General features: G+C 43.3%; 2 protein-coding genes across 2 annotated transcripts; both read right to left on the reverse strand.

The window, feature by feature from the left end:
• Nucleotides 1-3,368: 3,368 nt before the first annotated feature.
• LOC111966293 (microtubule-associated protein RP/EB family member 1) lies at nt 3,369-10,193 on the reverse strand. Its single transcript, XM_023990808.2, has 7 exons — nt 9,975-10,193; nt 9,155-9,278; nt 8,807-8,952; nt 5,386-5,578; nt 4,948-5,057; nt 4,667-4,819; nt 3,369-4,189 (listed from the first exon to the last, which is right to left on the reverse strand). Exons 2-7 carry the CDS (start codon nt 9,273-9,275, stop codon nt 4,139-4,141), a joined length of 774 nt encoding a protein of 257 aa, XP_023846576.1. The 5' UTR covers nt 9,276-9,278; nt 9,975-10,193; the 3' UTR covers nt 3,369-4,138.
• A 4,288-nt stretch (nt 10,194-14,481) lies between these two features.
• Nucleotides 14,482-19,011, reverse strand: LOC111966900 (DNA (cytosine-5)-methyltransferase 3C-like). The gene is made up of 5 exons (XM_023991853.1): nt 18,898-19,011; nt 18,548-18,633; nt 17,432-17,501; nt 15,981-16,102; nt 14,482-14,509 (listed from the first exon to the last, which is right to left on the reverse strand). Exons 1-5 carry the CDS (start codon nt 19,006-19,008, stop codon nt 14,482-14,484), a joined length of 417 nt encoding a protein of 138 aa, XP_023847621.1. The 5' UTR covers nt 19,009-19,011.
• Between the last annotated feature and the right edge of the window lie 2,144 nt (nt 19,012-21,155).

Raw genomic sequence — 21,155 nt, forward strand, 5'->3', positions numbered from 1 at the left:
CACCCATCATCTTCTTGATAGCCTCGAGAAACTCATCCATATACCATCCTTTGAGAGAGGGAGAGAAAGACAGGGGTGGGCAGAGAGAGAGAGAGAAAGAGAGAGCGAGGAGAAAAGAGGGTCATTAGGATAATATAAGAGAGGGGTAGAGGTGGAATCTATGTAAGGTTTTCAACAATGGACTTTCACGGAAAATGATTGGCCTTCCAGAAAAGCTAATGCCCTTAATGTTACAGCAGTGGAATTCCAATCTGAAAGTTTGACCTGGAAATGGTGTAATGTGAATTTCACATTCTGGACTAGGATTGTGTTTGTCAACACAATAACCTTTTCTGATAATCTTCACACATGGCACCTTTATATTAGAGATAAAAAGAAACAGCCAACAGAAAACATTTACATGGAAATACTGTTTTATTGTTTGTAAGAAACTTGATTCAGAAAATAGGATTTAAGAAACTAATTAAGAACAAAATAATGAATTTCCCGCGAAAGCAACAAAAAAAGAACAAAAAGGTGGCACAAGGCCCACAGTGTACAAGAATGTCAGCACAGATTTTTGAGAAAGTCACAGTGGATATCTGATGAGCACCACTGATCTTTTGCACCCCCAAAACATAAGGGCTGCTTACAGTGTGTGCTGTGAGTAACATCCTTCCAATAACCACTCTAATCATTGAAAATATCAAAATAAACCATTTWAAAAAATGGGAATCAAAAGGCAAACAGATACTTGATCGAAGTTAGAGGTTAAGATTGGCAAAAGGTTAGATTAAGAGGCCATTGAGGTGTTAAAACGCACTTTACAAAGACAATGAAAGCGTTCCAAGTTGACTACATTGTAGATGCATGCCAGACCTCAGAACGCCTGGATAAGTGTTTATTATCAGCAAACATCATATGACATAGCAAACTGAAGCCCGACTGCGCAGACGATGACGTGGCACACAACCATTAGTTGATGCAATAGAACACCTTTAAATGCAGTCAGCCTGGAACAGACCAGTGTTTTTAAGATTTGTCTTGGCAAAACCCACATACCCACAATATCAGCCATCAGACTAGTTTAGTCATCAAACCACAAGCTAGATGTGTTTCAAACAAGAGAATGTGAAGTTCTCAAACTTTCAAGCCTATATCACTCAAAGTTGTTGGAATTTTAGTGCGGAGATATTAACCGAAATTTGGGTTATTTTTCAGTTTTAAACAACTAATTGCCCGACATCGCTTCAATTATTTGAATTACATTTAGTTTGTTTTTCTTCCTTTGATCTCAACGTGCACATTGCAGTTTCTCTATAAATAATTAACGTGGTAATCAACGACAATTATCCATTGCGCATAAACTTGTCCGTTCTGTTTCTTTTAGAATGCGCGATCGTGAGGGATGTTGCGCAGCTGTTGCTTCGAGCAGTATTTCTACCTGAAAAATACATGATCCGAGTGATTGATAGTTGGTATTCAGCGGTCAAAGTATGCCTTATTTACTTGGAATAACTACAAAATAGTGATTTTTAGACCGCATATGCAGCAGAGCTGAGATGACTTGGAATGAAATGAAGTCATCAAATAAAACCAATGTAATATACACACACACAACTGAGATATTTAATTAAAGGAAAGTAATGTTAATTAAGCAGTAACGCATGGGGGGTGTGTGGTATATGGCCAATATACCATGGTTGAGGGCTGTTCTTAAGCAGACGCATCGTGAAGTGCCTGGATACAGCCCTTAGCCGTGGTATATTGGCCATATACCACAAACCCCTTATTGCTATTATAAACTGGTTACCAACGTAATTAGAGCAGTAAAAATAAATGTTTTGTTATACCCGTGGTATACTGTCTGATATACCACAGCTGTCAGCCAATCACCAGTCAGGGCTCGAAATAACCAGTTTATGATAAAACAGTAATGAGCAGTCACTACCATCATGGGACTTAATTGCTTTATTCTGTGTTGTTACAGGATTCAACCCAAATAATCAAATCCGAAATCTGTGATTGTTTTCTAATAATCGAACTGACCCTCAAAAAGCTAAATCGCTCAGCACTATGGAATCTGCTAAAAAGGATCGTCACAATTAGCATCTCTGTGTATCAAATATACACATTCATGTCCCAATACGTTCCGGTAGTGGATTTATGCCAAAAAAGTTGACACATTGAATTAGGGTTGGGATCCTGATTAAGCAGTAGACAAACATAACAGAAAATGATAATTATGATACCAGGCATGCGTAAGGATTTTGCATGACATTCAAACTTGGCCTGTCAGTGTCGAAGGCATAGAAAGGGCCTGTTTTAGTGCCAGATAACTGAAGTACCCTGCAATGTTAAAATGTGTGCTGCTCCCATGTGGACTCCAAAATGGGCAATTACCTAATCAGCATCAGAAAATCCTCATCATGAAAAGCGAATGTTTCCTCGCTAAGCGCAACCAATTGATCCTATTGCTGCTCCCATTGTCGCATTATTATACAATTTAAAACACATTATTTAACGAGCCCTGCAAGGAGGCAATACCTTGGACTGAACAGTTATGTATTGCTAATCATTGGAGAGGTCATTTCTACGAAGGTATTTCATTCAAAAGTTGGGCGGCACCAGTTAGATTAAGTACACCAATAGGTTCATAACACATCAATGAACCATCAACGGTATAAAAATGTCATTGGCTTTTGTATAACCGGAAGACAAAGTCTATATAAACAGCTTAAAATACCCAAGCTTCTGCCAGATTCTCTACACATCTTTATTTCAGAGCAGCAGAGAAAAAAACTGATAAGAGCTTAAATTACAATTCTTTAAATCGTATTACAAACATCTGCAAAAAAAAAAAAAAAGTACATCAAAGTCACATCTACGTAGGTTATGAAAAGTATTATTTATTTTTTTACTCATTAGGAATAAAGCAATTCAAAAAAATTATCTGATCTTCTAGCGCAGACTAGCAGTTCTATTTGCATATCAGCGTTTTGGGCCTTAGAACCTGTCACTGGTGCAGTTGCTACATGATCAAAACAGATTCAAACTCACAACTGGAGTGTTAAAACATGCTACAGAACCAGGAGTATTTTGTTTTTTTGTTGAGTAAGTAGAAATGAAAAAGAAAAACAACAGCAAAGTCACTCACCTTTCACATTCCCTAAGAGGATGAATTAGACACTAGAGGCTAAATCAAGTTAAAACTTCTATCCCCTGCCAACTGACAAATGATATATCGGGAGAAAAGCCAAAAAACCCAAAGCAGGTAGTTTGGGATGGGTTGGGACCAGGGGAGTTTCTGGCATCCACTTGCCTTCCAACAGCCAAGATACAAACAAAACAGATAAATCGCGCACAAAGTATTCCACCGTAAACTTGTAGTTCTAACATGTTTCTTCAGCATTAAATATTGTCATGTTATGAGCTGTCCTGTATCTTTGAGAAAAATAATAATATCCACTTTCCTGGAATAAAGAATAGCACTATTTAAAACAGGTTAATCTCCAAACTGGATGAGACCAAATTAAAGAATTTTGAAAATATGAGAGTTGTGGTTAGTGAAGAAAACAATTATTCCACAATAAGTACATTAACCATCCATTGAACTCATCTAAAACACTTTCTCTATTGAAATGATTAGGAACTTAGTACATTTTCTCAGACCCATAAAACAATATACATGTGGGAAAGACTGTGACAATTTGGGAAACAAGTCAACTAAGAAAAATACAATGTACAAAAGTGAGTGCAGGTGCCAACGAACTTTTAACTCCAATTCCCAGAAGAGACAGAAAGTTAGGGAAAAGACCAAGAAAAAAAGCAGAATCTTACAGACTGACAGGTCACTCTTCTGGACCCAAATAGAGAGCCAAAATAGTCGCCTTCTTCCAACATGATGCCAAGACCGACCCTGGCACAGGCCAATAGGATGAAACGAAGTAGGGGCTTCAGAGGTACTTCACACTACTTATTTCAACTTGATTTGACAGACCAAAAAATATTTTTGATATATTCTATTCAGAGACCAAGCAATAATAACATGATCTGGATGTTTAGGGTGTGGTACGCAGGGTGGGGATGGGAGCTGTTGTAGCTGATTGAAGGGGCTGGGGGGGGGGGTATTAAAAGTTGCATGATCCAGTCTTGAACATTAGAACTCCTCGTGGTCCTCTGACTCAGCGTCCGGTATGACGAAGCCCTCCTGAAAACACAGACATACGGATAAAGAGGAGGATATTATCTGCTTAGATATGTTACAGGACTCTGCATAGTCGAAATACTCACATTTTGATCTAAACCTGACATGTGTCAAATATATATATATTTTTTAAACACTTGCGCAGCGTTTGATTTGCCTGGTAGAGGCACAAATGGAATAGTGCCAAAAGTGTAAACCACACTAAATCAAGCGCACCAGTGTTTTGACATTTATTTGACTCAGATGAACGAGTTTTGAACAGACTGAACCAATCATGCGTGGCCTGATGGAGAGAAACAGCACAGTTTGTCCAAGCTGTACGAGCGTACTTTAGCATTCCGCTTGAGCTACATTACATGCCATTCCACGGATGGAATTTTAGAGGGCATCAGCAGTTGCTTGAACCAAAACACAGGCTTAAAATCTAAGAAAGCTGAAGTTGACTCGCGAGGCATTGCGTGTAATGTTTACTAAACTCACGTCTGTGGCGTAGAGTATATCTACAATCCTCTGCAGTGTGGGGTCGCCCTCGCCTTCCTTCTCTTGGCAGATGAGCTCAATGTTCCTCAGTTTGCCAAAATAGAAGTCCCGCTCCTTCTCCATGTCCTGGATGGTGGACTTCAGTATATTCACCTGGGAGGGAAGGGGCAAGATGTATATCTGAACTTTTGCTACAACTTCAGTCAAACCATATGTGAATACAGCAGTTGTTTTTTCTAATACATGTCAAGGCACATGAATGGAAGGATGGATGACAGTACCTCCTGGATGAGTTCGGCCCGCTCCTCGTCACCTCCGCCAGCCCCTGGTCTTCGTGCCGAGCTGGGCGCCATTTTGGGTGCTACCTTGGCAACTGCTGCCCGCTGGGGTGCTGAGGGGAACAAGCAACTAATTAGAATGAGATGGGGAGAGGTTGTTATTGACAAGCTCAGTAGATTTCAATATGGAAGGTCATCTCTAGACTGCCCACAGCAGTCAGTTTCTCTCTTAGTGTTTCTATTCTCCCTCCAACCCAAAACAATTTGGTTTTCGTTGCTTTCGATTGACAATTTTAGTTCAAAAGGTCTCAAGATGTTGATTTTTGGGGCCTTTGTGCCCTGCCTGGAACATTACCTAGGGGAACCACTCCTAAAAAAGAATTGTAGTACAGTGAAAATAAAATAAATACAAATCATGGCACAGGCTGAGGCACCACTCACCAGCATTGAGGATCTTCTTGGGTTTGTTGAGAGCAGACACGGCAGGGCTGGGCATGGTGTCTTGGCCCTGGCGAGCCTCCACAGGGTCGTACTCCTTCCCATCGTAGTTGGCATCAAAGAACTTCTTGAACCACTGCACAAACTCAAAGTTGTCCTGGAACTTGCCTTTAATCAATTTGTCAACAGGGATGATCTTGAGAGGAACAAATCACCATGTTAGTGGATTCAACACCACAAAAATGGGTTAGATAAACACTAGTGGATGGCAACGCCAGACACAGTTGATTTAGCCTAAACATGCATTGCAGAGGTGACTACCGTTAAATGCTGAATGAATATGGATAGAACACAGACTAGGAGGATTGTCTGAGCCGTTGAATTGCGACTCCACCTTGTCCCTGTACTGGCAATCAAACAAGCAAAATGCCAGTTCAGGGACAAGGTGGAGTCGCAATTCAACGGCTCAGACACCAGACGTATGTGGCAGGGTCTACAGGAAATCACACACACTACAAAAAGAAATCCAGCCACATCACGGAGACCGACGCCACGCTTCCAGACAAACTAAACACCTTATTTGCCCGCTTTGAGGATAATACCGTGCTACCGTCGCAGCCCGCTAACAAGCACTGCACCCCCCCCTCTCCTTCGCCATGGCTGACATGAGTAAAACATTTAAACTTGTTAATCCTCGCAAGGTTGCTGGCCCAGACGGCATCCCTAGCCGCGTCCTGAGAGCATGTGCAGACCAGCTGGCTGGTGTGTTTACGGACATATTCAACCAATTCCTATCCTAGTCTGTTGTCCTGTACCCAAGAAGGCAAAGATAGCTGAACTAAATGACTACGCCCCGTAGCACTCACTTCTGTCATCATGAAGCGTGTCTAGAGACTAGTCAAGGTCATATCACCTCCACCTTACTGGCCACCCTAGACCCACTTCAATTTGCTTACCGCCTCAATAGGTCCACAGACGACGCAATCGCCATCACACGCCCCTATCCCATCTGGACAAAAGGAATAACTATGTAAGAATGCTGTTCATTGACTACAGCTCAGCATTCAACACCATAGTACCSTCCGTGCTCATCATCAAGCTGGAGGCCCTGGGTCTCAACCCCGCCCTGTGCAATTGGGTCCTGGACTTTGACAGGCAGCCACCAGGTGGTGAAGGTAAGAAACAACATCTCTACTTCGCTGACCCTCAACACTGGGGCCCCACAAGGGTGCGTGCTCAACCCCCTCCTGTACTCCCGGTTCACCCACGACTGCGTGGCCATGCACGCCTCCAACTCAATCATCAAGTTTGCAGACGACACAACAGTAGTGGGCCTTATCACCAACAACGACGAGACAGCCTATGTCTGGCACTCGGAGTGTGGTGTCAGGAAAACAATCTCTCACTCAACGTCAACAAAACAAAGGAGATGATCTTGGACTTCAGGAAACAGCAGAGGGAGCATCCCCCTATCCACATCAAAGGGACAGCAGTGGAGAAGTTGGAAAGTTTTAAGTTCCTGGGCGTACACATCACTGACAAACTGAAATGGTCCACACACAGACAGTGTGGTGAAGAAGGAGCAATAGGGTCTCTTCAACCACAGGAGGCTGAAGAAATTTGACTTGTCACCCAAAACCCTGACAAACTTTTACAGATGCACAATCGAGAGCATCCTGTCGGGCTGTATCACAACTTGGTACGGCAACTGCACCGCCCACAACCACAAGGCTCTCCAGAGGGTGGTGCGGTCTGCACAACGCATCACCGTGGGCAAACCACCTGCCCTCCATGACACCTACAGCACCCGATGTCACAGGAAGGCCAGAAAGATCATCAACCACCCGAGCCACTGCCGTTTCACACCGTTATCATCCAGAAGGCGAGGTCAGTACAGGTGCATCAAAGCTGGGAACGAGAGATTGAAAAACAGCTTCTATCTCAAGGTCATCAGACTGATAAACAGCAATCACTAACTCAGAGACTGCTGCCTAAATTGAGACCCAATCACTGGCCATTTTAATAAATGGATAGTCACTTTATACAATGCACTTTAAATAATGGCACTAATAATGTTTACATATCTTACATTACTCATATCATATGTATATACTGTGTTTTATACCATCTACTGCACCTTGCCTATGCAGCTCGGCCATCGCTCATCCATATACTTACATGTACATATTCTCATTCACCCCTTTAGATTTGTGTGTATTAGGTAGTTGTTGGGGGATTCTTAAATATTATTGCACTGTCGGAACAGAAGCGCAAGCATTTCACTACACTCACATTAACCTCTGCATGTGACAAATAAAATTTGATTTGAGGGACTTCGTCATGACACCTGAAGGGAGAAAATCCAGACTAAATTTTTTGCTCTCCATCTCACACACTCGACTGTGCAGTAGCAGAAGCCAACAAATACGCCATCCAACTACTGGATGAGAACTAATGACTAACTAACAGAGTGGAGTCTGTATAGGATGCCAACAGTCCCCTCGCTTCTGGCACAGGAAAGTAAATATCAGTGAGCCACAGTAGACAGAGGCCATGCTAGCTCAGCAGGAAACAATTAGCAAGCAGTGCCAGAGAAGTATAAAGCAGGGAACTGCACAGTTTAAATTCCAAAACGGAAGCAAACAGAAAAAAACGGGGCGGGACCTACCTGAATTTCTCCAATAGAAACTCGTTTGCATTTTCCGTTTGGAGTAAATGGTTTGTGCAAAACGTTTTTCAACAGAATCACCGTAATGATTACACACACACACTATGGGCAACTCAGATGTCTAAATCCAAATGAGAAGCCAAAGATTAGGATATTAGGTTTAGAGAACATCTAAGAGAGACAAGTAGGCCATGTCTTTTGATTGTATGAATTCCTGTACGCACTTGGTGGTGATATTGAATGGTTAATATATTGCAAGACAACACATGGTAAAGACAGGAAGCAAAATGATTAATAGATACATATGCTTCAAAAGCAACTGGTTCAACAGATGAAAAAACAAATATACGTAGCCCGGCAAATAGGTACAGCTCTGGATGTAGACTAGAGCAGTGGCATTCAAAGTCACGGTCACGGGGGAACTGCAGTGGGGTCGCCAAAATTATTCTTTTTGGGACAACAAATGTTGTTGTTTTTTTTGTATACATTTGTTTTTTTACTGAGGAAATTTGTTTATTTTCCTTTTGATATGAGATTAAAATGCAATGACTTGAAGGTTATTTGTTGGTGTAAAGATCAAAATGTATATATTTTATGGTTGAATTATTAGATTTCGGGTGTGGTTTTGGAGAAATTCTTGGGGAAAAATTGGTTCCCCATAAATTCTGCTGGGAAAAGTCCCCAAAGAAAAAGTTTGAATACCACTGCTCTACAGCCTAGGCTATGCTGAGAGGGAAAATATAATAGCCTACTTACTTTGTCAACACCCATTCTTTTGAAGCCAGCTTGCAAGATCTTGTAGTTGTGAATGAACTCGTGCTCTAGTTTTGCAGCAAATTTGACTTTCTTCAAAGGCACACAGCRGGGGAAAAGCATGTCCATGAACTGGCAGTAGGCCGCACCTTTAGAAGACAGACACACCAGGGGTCATCACAAATCCTATTGAACTATTCCTCTTTGATCACACAAAAGGAAATTAGGCTAAACCTTTAGGCTACATCAATTATAGGATTTACTTTCATTTACTCAAGTAGAAGCAATCTCTGCCGTACGATGTAATGCAAGAACAAATGCATTTTGTGCCATCCATACCCTGCCACTCACCTGAACATAACAGCTCTATCTTGGTAAGGTTGATCTGTAACGATTCATTAATCCATGCAAGCATGTCATGACGACTCAAATTGTCACTGCACACTGAGGTTGAGTAAACGTTCACAGCCATTGTCTGTTGAAGCACAATGGAGAGATTTGTTTTCAAGTTTATGTCACGTTAGAAAAAGAACAAAGTTACTAGCTAGTAATCATGTCAGAGGCACAACAGGTGGAGACCTAGCACTGGTTCACACAAAATGAGTGGACGAAAGCTGCAGCCAGTTTTGCCTAATAAAATCAGTACTACTAGCTAGAGATTGTACCGTCTCTGACCGGTCTTGCATGCCAGATACCGTTAGTTAGCTAGGTAGGGTGGGCCTGAAAAGGCTAACAACAGTAGTCAGCTAACACTAATCAGAGCCAGCGTTAGCTTACTAGCTAGTTATAACACCACCAGCAAGCCTGCTAGTATGAGCTAAATAGCTAGCAAGGTAGCTAACTTAGCTAAGTTACTACATAGCTTTTTGAACTAGCAAACGTCACTGTATCAAGTTAGCGGACGTTTGAATATTAGACATGTTAGCTAGTTATATTTCAATAGTTAGCTAACTAGTGAGTAAACTAACGTTAGCTAGTTAGATAACTGTCAGCTGACTTATACTGGATGGCTAACTACCAACATTTCCCCTGCCCAACTCAGAAGGCTAGCGTGCTACAGCTAGACTCCCAACGACAGACGCATTCAAACCTCCCCGGCCTCTGCGCCCCCGCCTAGGCATTAACTGTACAGCTAGCTAGCTAAATGCAAAATGGCAAGCAAAATACTTACCTTGTTTTGGAATGGCTTTCAGAAATCTAGGTGTTGCTAATATATTAATTGAACGTAAACTGTTTCTCATATAAATACAGACGTCAATGTTTGCTACTCTTTTCTTCTCCTGGTAGCCAGTTCCGAGTTCAATATGCCGGCGACAGCGGGTTGATTCCTGACTGCGTGCGTAGAGATGGGGAGCAGCTTGGTCGGTGCTAACTGGAATCCTTGGGACGTCCCTACCACATCGAAGTTTGCAATTTAAAATGGTTAGGGACGTCCCAAGGATTCCAAATAGCACTGATCGGAGCAGCTTGGGCGAGGCTGTCATTGGGCTAGAACAGGGTTTCACAAACTCGGTGCACGTTTCCCCCCCCAGCACTACACAGCTACAACGCTGGGCTYGACTAACGCTTTCTGTATCAACCAACCTTTATACATTATTATTACTACAGGCAACATAGTCATTTGAAACACTGGCATCCAGGACCTCTAAAACAGGCTGTGTCAGAGGAAGGCCCTAAAAATTCTCAAAGACTCCAGCCACCCATGTTATAGACTGTTCTCCCTCCTACCGATCTGCATGGCAAGCAGAAACCAATGCACCAGGTCTCGAACTAACAGGACAGCTTCTAACCCCAAGCCATAAGACTGCTAAATAGTTAACCAAATAGCTACCTGGACTATCTGCATTGACCCCAGCCCTTTTGCACTAACTATTTTGACTCATATGCTGCTGCTACTGCTTATTATTTACCCAGTTACCTAGTCACTTTATCCTTACCTATATGTACATATCTACCTCATACCCCTATACATCAACTCAGCACTGGTACCCTGTGTATAGCCAAGTTAMCATTACTCATTGTTTATTTATTCCTTGTGATATGATTTCTGATTTGCTGGTTAGGGCCTGTAAGTAAGTATTTCACTGTTAGTCTACACCTGTTGTTTATGAAGTATGTGACAAATATGATTTGAAACACTTTTACTTTACATAATTTCTTTACACTTTACAACTGTGGCACAGAGTTTGACTGTGGTCTAATTCTACTTTATGTTGGGAAAGGCATGCATGCTTCCCTCCAATCCTTGAACTGCTAAAGTTGTATTAAATGTACTATCACAGTGACTTCATCCCTTTCAACCCTTTATTCACCTATTTGGTTGTAATGTAGTCACCAAAGGCTCCTTTGTGCTATGAAAGGGACATTTCATCTGAATGGCCTCTTTTCACGAGACATGACCCTACACACTCACAATGCAATGTATGCACGCATGCACAAAACGAGAGAGAGAGAGAAGAGCAAGAGAAACACACAAATTAGATAATTATCTACATGGACATTGGGACATTTCCAGTGAAGACATTCCATTTGGAGCTCATTATGATGAAAGAACAGTGGTTGTTCCCAGTGCTGCACGCCTCGCTGCTTTGAGGTAGGCCAGGCTCAAATGTGAATATTTGACCCAATGATCTTGTGAGCAAGTATAGTAGTTTAACTTGTAAAAATATAAATGCAACATGTAAAGTGTTGGTCCCATATTTCATGAGCTGAAATAAAAGATCCCAGAAATTATCCATACTCACAAAAAGCTTATTTCTCTCAAATTTTGGCATATCAAGAAGCTGTTTAAACAGCATGATCATTACACAGGTGCACCTTGTGCTGCGGACAATAAAAGGCAACTATAATGTGCAGTTTTGTCATACAACACAGTCACAGATGTCTCAAGTTTTGAGGGTGTGTGCAATTGGCATGCTGCCTGCAGTGCAATTGGCATGCTGCCTGCAGTGAGCGCCTCTACCATCTGAGGCAGGAGACGAGGAGCGCCCAGGAGTTCGCCCTGGAGTTTAGGACCCTGGCTGCCGGCGCGGGATGGAACAACAGGGCCCTGATCGACCATTATCGCTGCAGTCTGCGCGAGGACGTCCGGGAGCTGGCCTGCAGAGACACCACCCTCACATTTGACCAGCTGGTGGACCTGTCCATCCGGCTGGACAACCTGCTGGCTACTTGCGGACGTTCAGATCGGGGTCTGTTGGTTCCATCCTCCCGCATCCCCTCTCCAATACCCATGGAGCTGGGAGGGGCGGTGCGCAGGGAGACCGGAGGGGGTTCCCGCTCGTGCACCATCTGTGGCCGCAGAGGTCACACTGCCGGTCGGTGCCGGGTTGGTTCCTCTGGGAATCGAGGCAGCAGGCAGGGCGCTCTAGCGTCACCCCAGGTGAGCTGGCACCATTCTCACCCAGAGCCCTCTGTTGTACATATGTTTGTGTCTGTTACGTTCCCTGAATTTCCCCCGCATTCCCAGCATAAGACGATCATCGATTCAGGCGCGGCTGGGAATTTTATTGATAGTGCTTTAGCCTATAGTTTGGGGATCCCTATTGTTCCCGTGGATGTGCCCTTCCCCGTTCACGCCTTAGATAGTCGACCATTAGGGTCAGGGTTAATTAGGGAGGTCACCGCGCCGTTGGGCATGGTGACGCAGGGGGGTCATACGGAGAGAATTAGTCTCTTCCTTATTGACTCTCCTGCGTTTCCCGTGGTGCTGGACCTACCCTGGTTAGCTTGTCATGACCCCACTGTTTCTTGGCCACAGAGTGCTCTCACGGGGTGGTCACGAGAGTGCTCAGGTAGGTGTTTAGGGGTTTCCGTTGGTGCTACTAGGTGGAAAGTCCAGACCAGGTCTCCACCGTGCGCATTCCCCCTGAATATGCCGATTTGGCTCTCGCCTTCTCCAAAAAGAAGGCGACTCGATTACCACCCCATCGACGGGGCAATTGTGCGATAGATCTCCTGGTAGATGCTGCACTTCCCAGGAGTCACGTGTATCCCCTCTCACAGGCGGAGACGGAGGCTATGGAAACATATGTCTCCGAATCCCTGCTCATGGGTACATTCTGTCCTCCACTTCACCCGCCTCCTTCATAAAAATAAACTCGAGAGGGGAGGTCTTACGCCCGTGTATTGACTATCGGGGTCTGAATCAGATCACATGAGGTATAGCTACCGCTACCGCTCATAGCCACAGCGAAGAGTCAATGCACGGGGTGCGCTTCTTCACTAAACTAGATATCAGGAGCGCTTACAACCTGGTGCGTATCCGAGAAGGAGACGGCTTTCAGTACCACCTCTGTGCACTATGAGTACCTCGTCATGCCGTACGGGTTGATGACTGCGCCATCAGTCTTCCAAGCCTTTGTAGACGAGATTTTCAGGGACCTGCACAGGACGGGTGTGGTGGTGTATATTGATGACATTTTGATATACTCCACTACACGCGCTGAGCATGTGTCCCTGGTGCGCAGAGTGCTTCTATGTTGTATGTTACAGGTTACATGTTACAGCTTCCTCCCGATTACCGCATTCCCCCGATTACCACATTAACCCCTCATTCCATGTGTCTCTCCTCAGGCCGGTGGTGGCTGGCCCGCTCCAGGAGTCTGAGTTACGGGAGGTTCCTCCGCCCCCTCTGGACATCGAGGGGGCCCCGGCGTACTCCGTTCATTCCATACTGGATTCGAGACCTCGGGCGAGGGGCCTTCAGTACCTCGTGGACTGGGGGGTATGGTCCGGAGGAGAGATGCTGGGTTCCGGTGGAGGACGTGTTGGATCCTTCTATGCTGCGAGATTTCCACCGTCTCCATCCGGATCGCCCTGCGCCTCGCCCTCCGGGTCGTCCCCGAGGTCGGTGCCGACACGCTGCTGGAGCCGCGCGTCGGGGGGGGGGGGGGATACTGTCACGACTTCCTCCCGAAGTCGGTCCCTCTCCTTATTCGGGCGGTGTTGGGGGTCGACATCACCAACTTTCTAGCCATCACTGATCCATTTTTCTTTTCCATGTGGTTGTTGTCTTGTCTTCCTTCACACCTGGTTCCAATCCCATCAATTACATGTGTATTTAACCCTCGGTTTCCCCTCATGTCCTTGTCGGAGATTGTTTTATTGTATGTGATTGTGCTAGTATGTGGTGGTGTGCGACGGGTTTTGTACCCACTTTGTTATTTTTATATATTTTGGTTTTTGGAGTTTGGTCAGCACTTATTAAACGACTCCGTTTATACCAAGTTCGTTCTCCTGCGCCTGACTTCCCTGCCACCAACACGCACCCATTACATTTCTATAAGGAATTTGAGCAGTACATTAAGACCATACTACATTCTTCTAATAAGAAAGTTGTTAAAACAATCAATGTGTTTCTTTGTATAATCTGTAATTTGTTGTACCCCCTAGCATATGTCATCATTGTCTATTTATGTACTTATTGTATGTATACAGACTTTTCTACATTGGTAATAAAATGAAGGGAAAAAAAGAGCACACCGGTCACAGACTTCAGGATGACAAGATTATGCAGACAATTCCCATAATGGGAGTGCTCCCAAGATGTCAAGATTTTTGTCGTTGTCTAATGTATGTCTAGCTTAAGTGTCCTTGCTGAACCCAACTGTCACTCCTGGGGATTACACCATGAAGGGTCAGCCATTGACCTCTCCCCCATCTCTGTTGCTGAGGAACTAGATGTGCTTGGGGAAGCCGAAGATCCTTGAAGTGACAGGCAGAAGAGAAAATTGTTAAAGAGTGACTGCACTTCCTGATTAGGCCTCGTTTTGAAGATTGCTCATTAAGAAATGCTAGCGGCCATGACTGAAGCCAAACAAGAGTTGTCTTGGGGTGAGGTTTGATGTGGATGTGTTATGTTCACATATTGTACCCTGTCGTTTGTCACCGTAGCAAGCAACAACATAGCCACTTCCTCAAAATAGTCACTTCCTGGAAATAGATAAATCAAGAAATCTGTCATTAATTTCGATGTTTTTGCAGAAGAGGTGTTAGTCGTGCAATTCTAGCTAAGGTTTTTGGTGTGGTATTTCTCAGGTAAAAACATGTGCATGAAAAACGAGTCAGGCTGCATGCAGTGCACTATCGAGTCAGGAAAGTCTGTCTGCGTGTTCAGGACTGATTTCTGAGAACAATAACATATCTACAACGTCATCATCTGCAAGCTGTCAAACTATCGTAAATAAAGTATAAGCTGTTTATCAGTGCCCAAAATCACTTGCTAGCTAGCTAAGATCCAACTCTGTGTTTGGCAATGAAGCTTACAAGTAGTAGCTGGCAGGCACATCGAGCAGCCAGGCAACAATTAGCTTATCAAGTCACTGGCGAGTGGTGACGTGTGTGCTGCAGTGCCGTTTTGTTTTTTACAACCTTCTCACTATCTATTACCAGAGTATGTGTCTGTCTAGCAGTGTTTCACAAGGAATCATGTTACAAAACAGGTTGTGGGGGACATAAGATGCTCACTAATGTGTTTTGCAATATTGATATGTTGCATTTGGGATAAAAGTGCGCTTTAGATCGTCTCAATTCTAATTTTGCCCAAATAAGTGGCAGACTGGAGTGATTGACACTATCAAACATATCAGCAAATGGCCACTCCATAAAGGGCTTAGGGCCAAGGGTTATTTCAACATAACGTTGGCGACGTGTTGTCTTATGTAAACAAGTCTTAGGCTATGTGTAATGTGCAGGTTTGTCTCACTGTCTGGAGGTTTTGGCTGCTCTGATTGGATAGAGTGCACGCAGCACAGCACTGGGCAAGTGGCCATGATCATAATCCATAACTAACCTCCAGTAAAAGTACTTTATGACCAAAATTATCCTATTTACACTTTGCAGTCAATTTTGACACTACACTCTAGAACTTAAGTGTTCTTCAGCTGTCCCAATAAGAGAAGCCTTTTGAAGAACCTATTTTGGCTTCAGGTAGAACCCTTTCCACAGAGGGGTCTACATGGAACCAAAAAGGGTTCTCCTATGGGGACAGCCGATGAACCCTTTTGGAGAAAAAAAAGTCAGAGTGTAGAATTAATGTTTCTGACTCATATCGATGCGACATAGTCCGTTCAAAACCAGAGAAGTTGGTTCTAAGGGGCAGTTGACCTTTCATTTCAACTGAATTTCAAGAAATAAAAGTGAGAATCAATTAAATGCTACATTTCAAAATGCCTCCTTTTCTAGCACTGTGATCCACATGTTGTCATCCACGCCTTTCTCTGATACCGGGAGCTTGCCCACATCTTTGTTCTGCTTGAGAGAGTTCGAGTTGGTGGGGATTGTCCTCACTTTTGTGAACTGTGCAATAGAATAAAAACTAAACAAAGGAAAACAAGAACGTAAGACACTAGGAAATGGTTGGAAACAGACAGCTACAGGTTACAAAGAAAGAGGGTTAGAATATAGTGGCTTGCGAAAGTATTCACCCCCTTGGCATTTTTCCTATTATGTTACCTTACACCCTGGAATTAAAATAGATTTTTTGGGGGGTTTGTATCATTTGATTTACACAACATGCCTACCACTTTGAAGATGCAAAATATTTTTTATTGTGAAGCAAACAAGACATAAGACAAAAAAACMGAAAACTTGAGCGTGCATAACTATTCACCCTCCCAAACTCAATACTTTGTAGAGACACCTTTTGTAGCAATTACAGCTGCAAGTCTCTTGGGGTATTTCTCTATAAGCTTGGCACATCTAGCCACTGGGATTTTTGCCCATTCTTCAATGCAAAACTGCTCCAGCTCCTTCAAGTTGGATGGCTTCCGCTGGTGTACAGCAATCTTTAAGTCATACCACAGATTCTCAATTGGATTGAGGTCTGGGCTTTGACTAGGCCATTCCAAGACATTTACATGTTTCCCCTTAAACCACTCGAGTGTTGCTTAGCAGTATGCTTAGGGTCATTGCCCTGCTGGAAGGTGAACCTTCGTCCCAGTCTCAAATTTCTGGAAGACTGAAACAGGTTTCCCTCAAGAATTTCCCTGTATTTAGCGCCATCCATCATTCCTTCACTTTTGACCAGTTTCCCAGTCCCTGCCGATGAAAAACATGCTGCCACCACCATGCTTCACTGTCTGTTTGGAGAGCTCCTTGGTCTTCATGGTGCCGCCTGCTTGGTGGTGCCCCTTGCTTAGTGGTGTTGCAGACTCTGGGGCCTTTCAGAACAGGTGTATATATATTCAGATCATGTGACACTTAGATTGCACACAGGCGGACTTTGTAACTAATCATGTGACTTCTGAATGTAATTAGTTGCACGAGATCTTATTTAGGAGCTTCTTGGAAAAGGGCGTGAATACATATGCACGCACCACTTTCCTGTTTTAGATTTTTTAGATTTTTTGAAACAAGTAAATTTTTTAATTTCACTTCACCAATTTTGACTATTATGTGTATGTCCATTACATGAAATCCAAATAAAAAATCAATTTAAATTACAGGTTGTAATGCAACAAAATAGGAAAAATGCCAAGGGGGATGAATACTTTTGCAAGGCACTGTAACTCAAATTAAAATGGAAAAACTGGACAACAATGTTTGAAAACAACCAAAGAGGATCAGATTGGGACTTCCTAGTTAAATAAAGGTTAAATGGAAAATACACTTGACAATTTGTCTGACCTTGGCAACTCTGCCCCTTTCAAGGCAGTCTTGGAGATTGACCTTGTCGTTCTGTGATGTGATGATGGGCCTAGAACAGAATCAGATACATTGAACAAAACCTAAGGACATTTCTGAAGACAGGAAGCAGACTCATCACCAAAGAGATAATCATCACATTCGCTGTTGCTACTGTTTATTATCTGTCACTATATTCCTAGTTCTTTGCACATATCTACCTCAATTACCTCGTAGCCCTGCACATCGACTCGGTACTGGTACCCCATGTATATAGCCAAGTTATCGTTACTCATTGTTTATTTAGTATTAAGTGTTTTACTTTTCTATTATTTCTCTCTGCATTGTTGGGAAGGGCCTGCAAGTAAGCATTTCACTGTTAGTCTACACCTGTTGTTTACGAATCATGTGACAAATAACATTTTATTAGAATTTGATTTGAATCAGTCAGACAGGGTCGCCAGTGTTATTCTTATGAACAGAGAGAGATGAGCCTAAAGATCATGTCACACTGGTGTGGTCCTGGGTTTTTCCGAACACCCACATAACAGCAGACTATGTATTGGTACCGGAGTGCCAAGTCTAGGACCAAAAGGCTCCTTAACAGCTTCTACCCCCAAGCCATAAGACTGCTGAACAATTAATTAAATGGCCACCGGACTATTTACATTGACCACCCCCCCTCCATTTGTTTTGTACACTACTGCTACTCGCTGTTTATTATCTATGCATAGTCACTTCACCCCMACCTACATGTACAAATGACCTCGACTAACCTGTATCCCCGCACATTGACTCAGTACCGGTACCCCCTGTATATAGCCTCGTTATTGTTATTTTATTGTGTTAATTTTTATAATTTTTTACTTTAGTTTATTAGGTAAATATTTTCTTAACTCTTCTTGAACTGCACTGTTGGTTAAGGGCTTGTAAGTAAGCATTTCACGGTAAGGTCTACACTTGTTGTATTCGGCGCATGTGACAAATAAAGTTGGATTTGATTTGATTAATTGCATTGAATTCACTTTTCATCTGAGGTTTCAAGAATCAATGTGGTTGATGAGAAAGGATCAAGGACCAGCTGAGTGGTTAAGTTTGGTCCAGGGTGGAGACACATACCTGTTCGTCCCAGGGATGCTGCCCCAAAAGTATTGCGCTTTATGGGCCGGGCTCACTTTCACCGCATCCACCAGAACCGGGTTGCACTGACAACAGAGTATCAGTCAGTTGGGTTCTAAACTACAGAATATTTAGACAGTATGATTTGCATCCAAATCGAGAGATCTGATGCTGTGTTCATGTGCTCTCGAAATTATAACAGTTTCCAACTTCAAAACCATTCAGAAACCCAGACCAAGACTCATAAATATAAYTAGGGAACYCTTGTTTTAAGCTTGAACCCTGAGTTTCACATGAACGCAGCACAATACAACTGTTCTGAGGAGAGTGAGTGAGTYGGGCTAGCTAACCACCAGAAAGCGGAAGATTTTGGCCTTGTTGTTCATGAACACCACGTTCTCAAACAACCAAAAGAAGGGCCGCCCGTCCTCTCTACTGACAGAGATGTAATAAGCACCCATAACACAGGGGAATAGTCAGGAAATAGTCGGGTTATGCACTGTAGCTAGGCAGTGAACAATGCCATTTTGACCTTGCGCAACACTTAAACCACACTGCAGAACTGATAACCACATTAGAGCTAACAGACCGATGTTGCACTATACTTGCCTATTTGAACTGCACCACATTTTCATACACTGCCCTCTACTGGTAATGTATACAAGCCGCACTAAACCTGTGTTTCCCCTATATTCATTTAGAACCTTTGCCAAATTGTTGCCACCGCTGTAAAAAAAGATTGTCATTTAAAAATATATATATATATTTCTGGCGAGACGCACTTTGAAGTGGATCATCGTTGGCTCAATGACTAGTGGTCTATGGGAACAGCTAGCATGTCATTGCGCTAACACTATTAGCAATGCCCCCCCCCCCCCTCCCCCGCTAGCCTTGCCGCCAATATTGCGTATGGAAATGTTTATGGAAATGCATTTTTAAAAGGTTTGTTGATCTATTCAAGTCCCGAACATACCAAACAGTCCCTTCCATGCTGGGTTCATGATGGACAGATGGTTGCAAGAGCTCCCACCAATGAGCAGATCAAAACAGAGAGCATTCCACCCGAAGGTTTGTGCCACTCACAAACTGAAAGGCACTATCATTTGCAAAAAAACTCCTGGACATGGATGCTCCAGTCCAGACGGGGTTCCAGGGCACCGTGGGCATGGTGTGGTTGGCACAGGTAGCAGATCCATGGATCCACCTCCTTCAGAGAGTCGAAGGTACCTGGACCAACCAAGATGTTTAGGCAGTCCAAACAGTAGGAGCTGTGGAGAAGAAATATGTTCGAACATGACCCATGTCTGGAAGGTTTACAGTAGACAATGGCATAGGGAGCATCATTGGAGGCTGGTGGAGGGAGAAATGGGGAGAACGGTCCCTCCTACCACTAGCCTCCATTGGAGTGAGAGAGTAAGTAGCAAAGACTGTTTCTCACCGGCAGCAGCTGTCGTTCCAGCAGAGGATGACCTCCCGGCCAGCACAACACACTGTACAGTATGACTGGTAGCCATCCTCATCGTACCGATAAAGAGTCTCAGTGAAGTTATCCTGTAGGGAAGAGTAGTCGTTACAACTTCCCATAAAAAGATTGAGAAATTGGCACAACTAGGGTAGACCTGAACATCTGAAAAATTGGACGCAACACACGCACAATACATTTTGTGTAACATATATGTTTTTTGGAACCTCTGTGACCAGTACTACATGGTAAAATGTAGAAAGGAACCGTACGAGGAATATATGTTTGGCTTTACCTTGCATTAAAGGCAAAAGCTTCCTTCAAATAGTGGATGGACAATCTCTACATCGTCAGTCATACAGCACATACAGCACATACAGCACATGCAGAAAGCTTTGGAAGATAGAAAAGGAAGTAGTGAGTGATTCATGAGTGAACAAAACAATGAATGAGCCAGACTTCCAACACAATACTATTATTTAATACAAGGCCGAGGCTGCAGATCCGACTTTTCTGGACCTTTCTTCCCAAATGCTAAATGTCCTGAAGCTTCTGCACATCTGCAGTCTGCCCGACTCATAGACAACCCCCCTTGTGCATTTCTCACTGTCAATCGAGAATGACAATTCTTCAAGTTTTCCCAGTGACTCGTCCATGTAGCATCTGCATACCCGTCCATTTGATCTCAAATCAGTTACATGGGATATGCATTTAGATCTTCTTGAGTTGTAGGCTACAGTTTCGAAATAGTGTTGTTTTTTAAATGATGTATTGTGAGCGAATTTCAGAGTAGATGGTAGCATAAACATGGTTAACATGGTAGCATAAACATGTAACATAGCCTACATGGGTTTTGTTTCAATCAAAACACATATTTTGCATAGTGGAGTGGCTCTTGAGTTTTGGCCACATGAGAGAAGAATGTGACCATTTGATCGCAATCATCCCAAAATCTCATAAGAAATGTGTTGGTGTTTCTTGACTTAATCTGGAGGTGAAAGAAACACACACCTGTTTAGGCAGAGGTGCTGGCAAGCGGAGTGAAACACTTGGAAAAAGAAAAGGAGAGCTGCACACTCTAGGAGCTAAGATGCAATAATTGAATAACCTAATATCCAACGTTTCAACAGACAAGCTATCTTCATC

Source organism: Salvelinus sp. IW2-2015, linkage group LG7 (assembly GCF_002910315.2).
Source record: "Salvelinus sp. IW2-2015 linkage group LG7, ASM291031v2, whole genome shotgun sequence".
Lineage (NCBI taxonomy): Eukaryota > Metazoa > Chordata > Actinopteri > Salmoniformes > Salmonidae > Salvelinus > Salvelinus sp. IW2-2015.

Coding starts and splice junctions, on each gene's coding strand:
- LOC111966900 (XM_023991853.1), bottom strand. CDS start 19,008: ATGGGTGCTTATTACATCTCTGTCAGTAGAGAGGACGGGCGGCCCTTC. Junction 18,634..18,897: donor AAATCTTCCGCTTTCTGGTG/GTTAGCTAGCCC, acceptor CTCTGTTGTCAG/TGCAACCCGGTTCTGGTGGA. Junction 14,510..15,980: donor TGGATCACAGTGCTAGAAAA/GGAGGCATTTTG, acceptor TGTCACTTCAAG/GATCTTCGGCTTCCCCAAGC.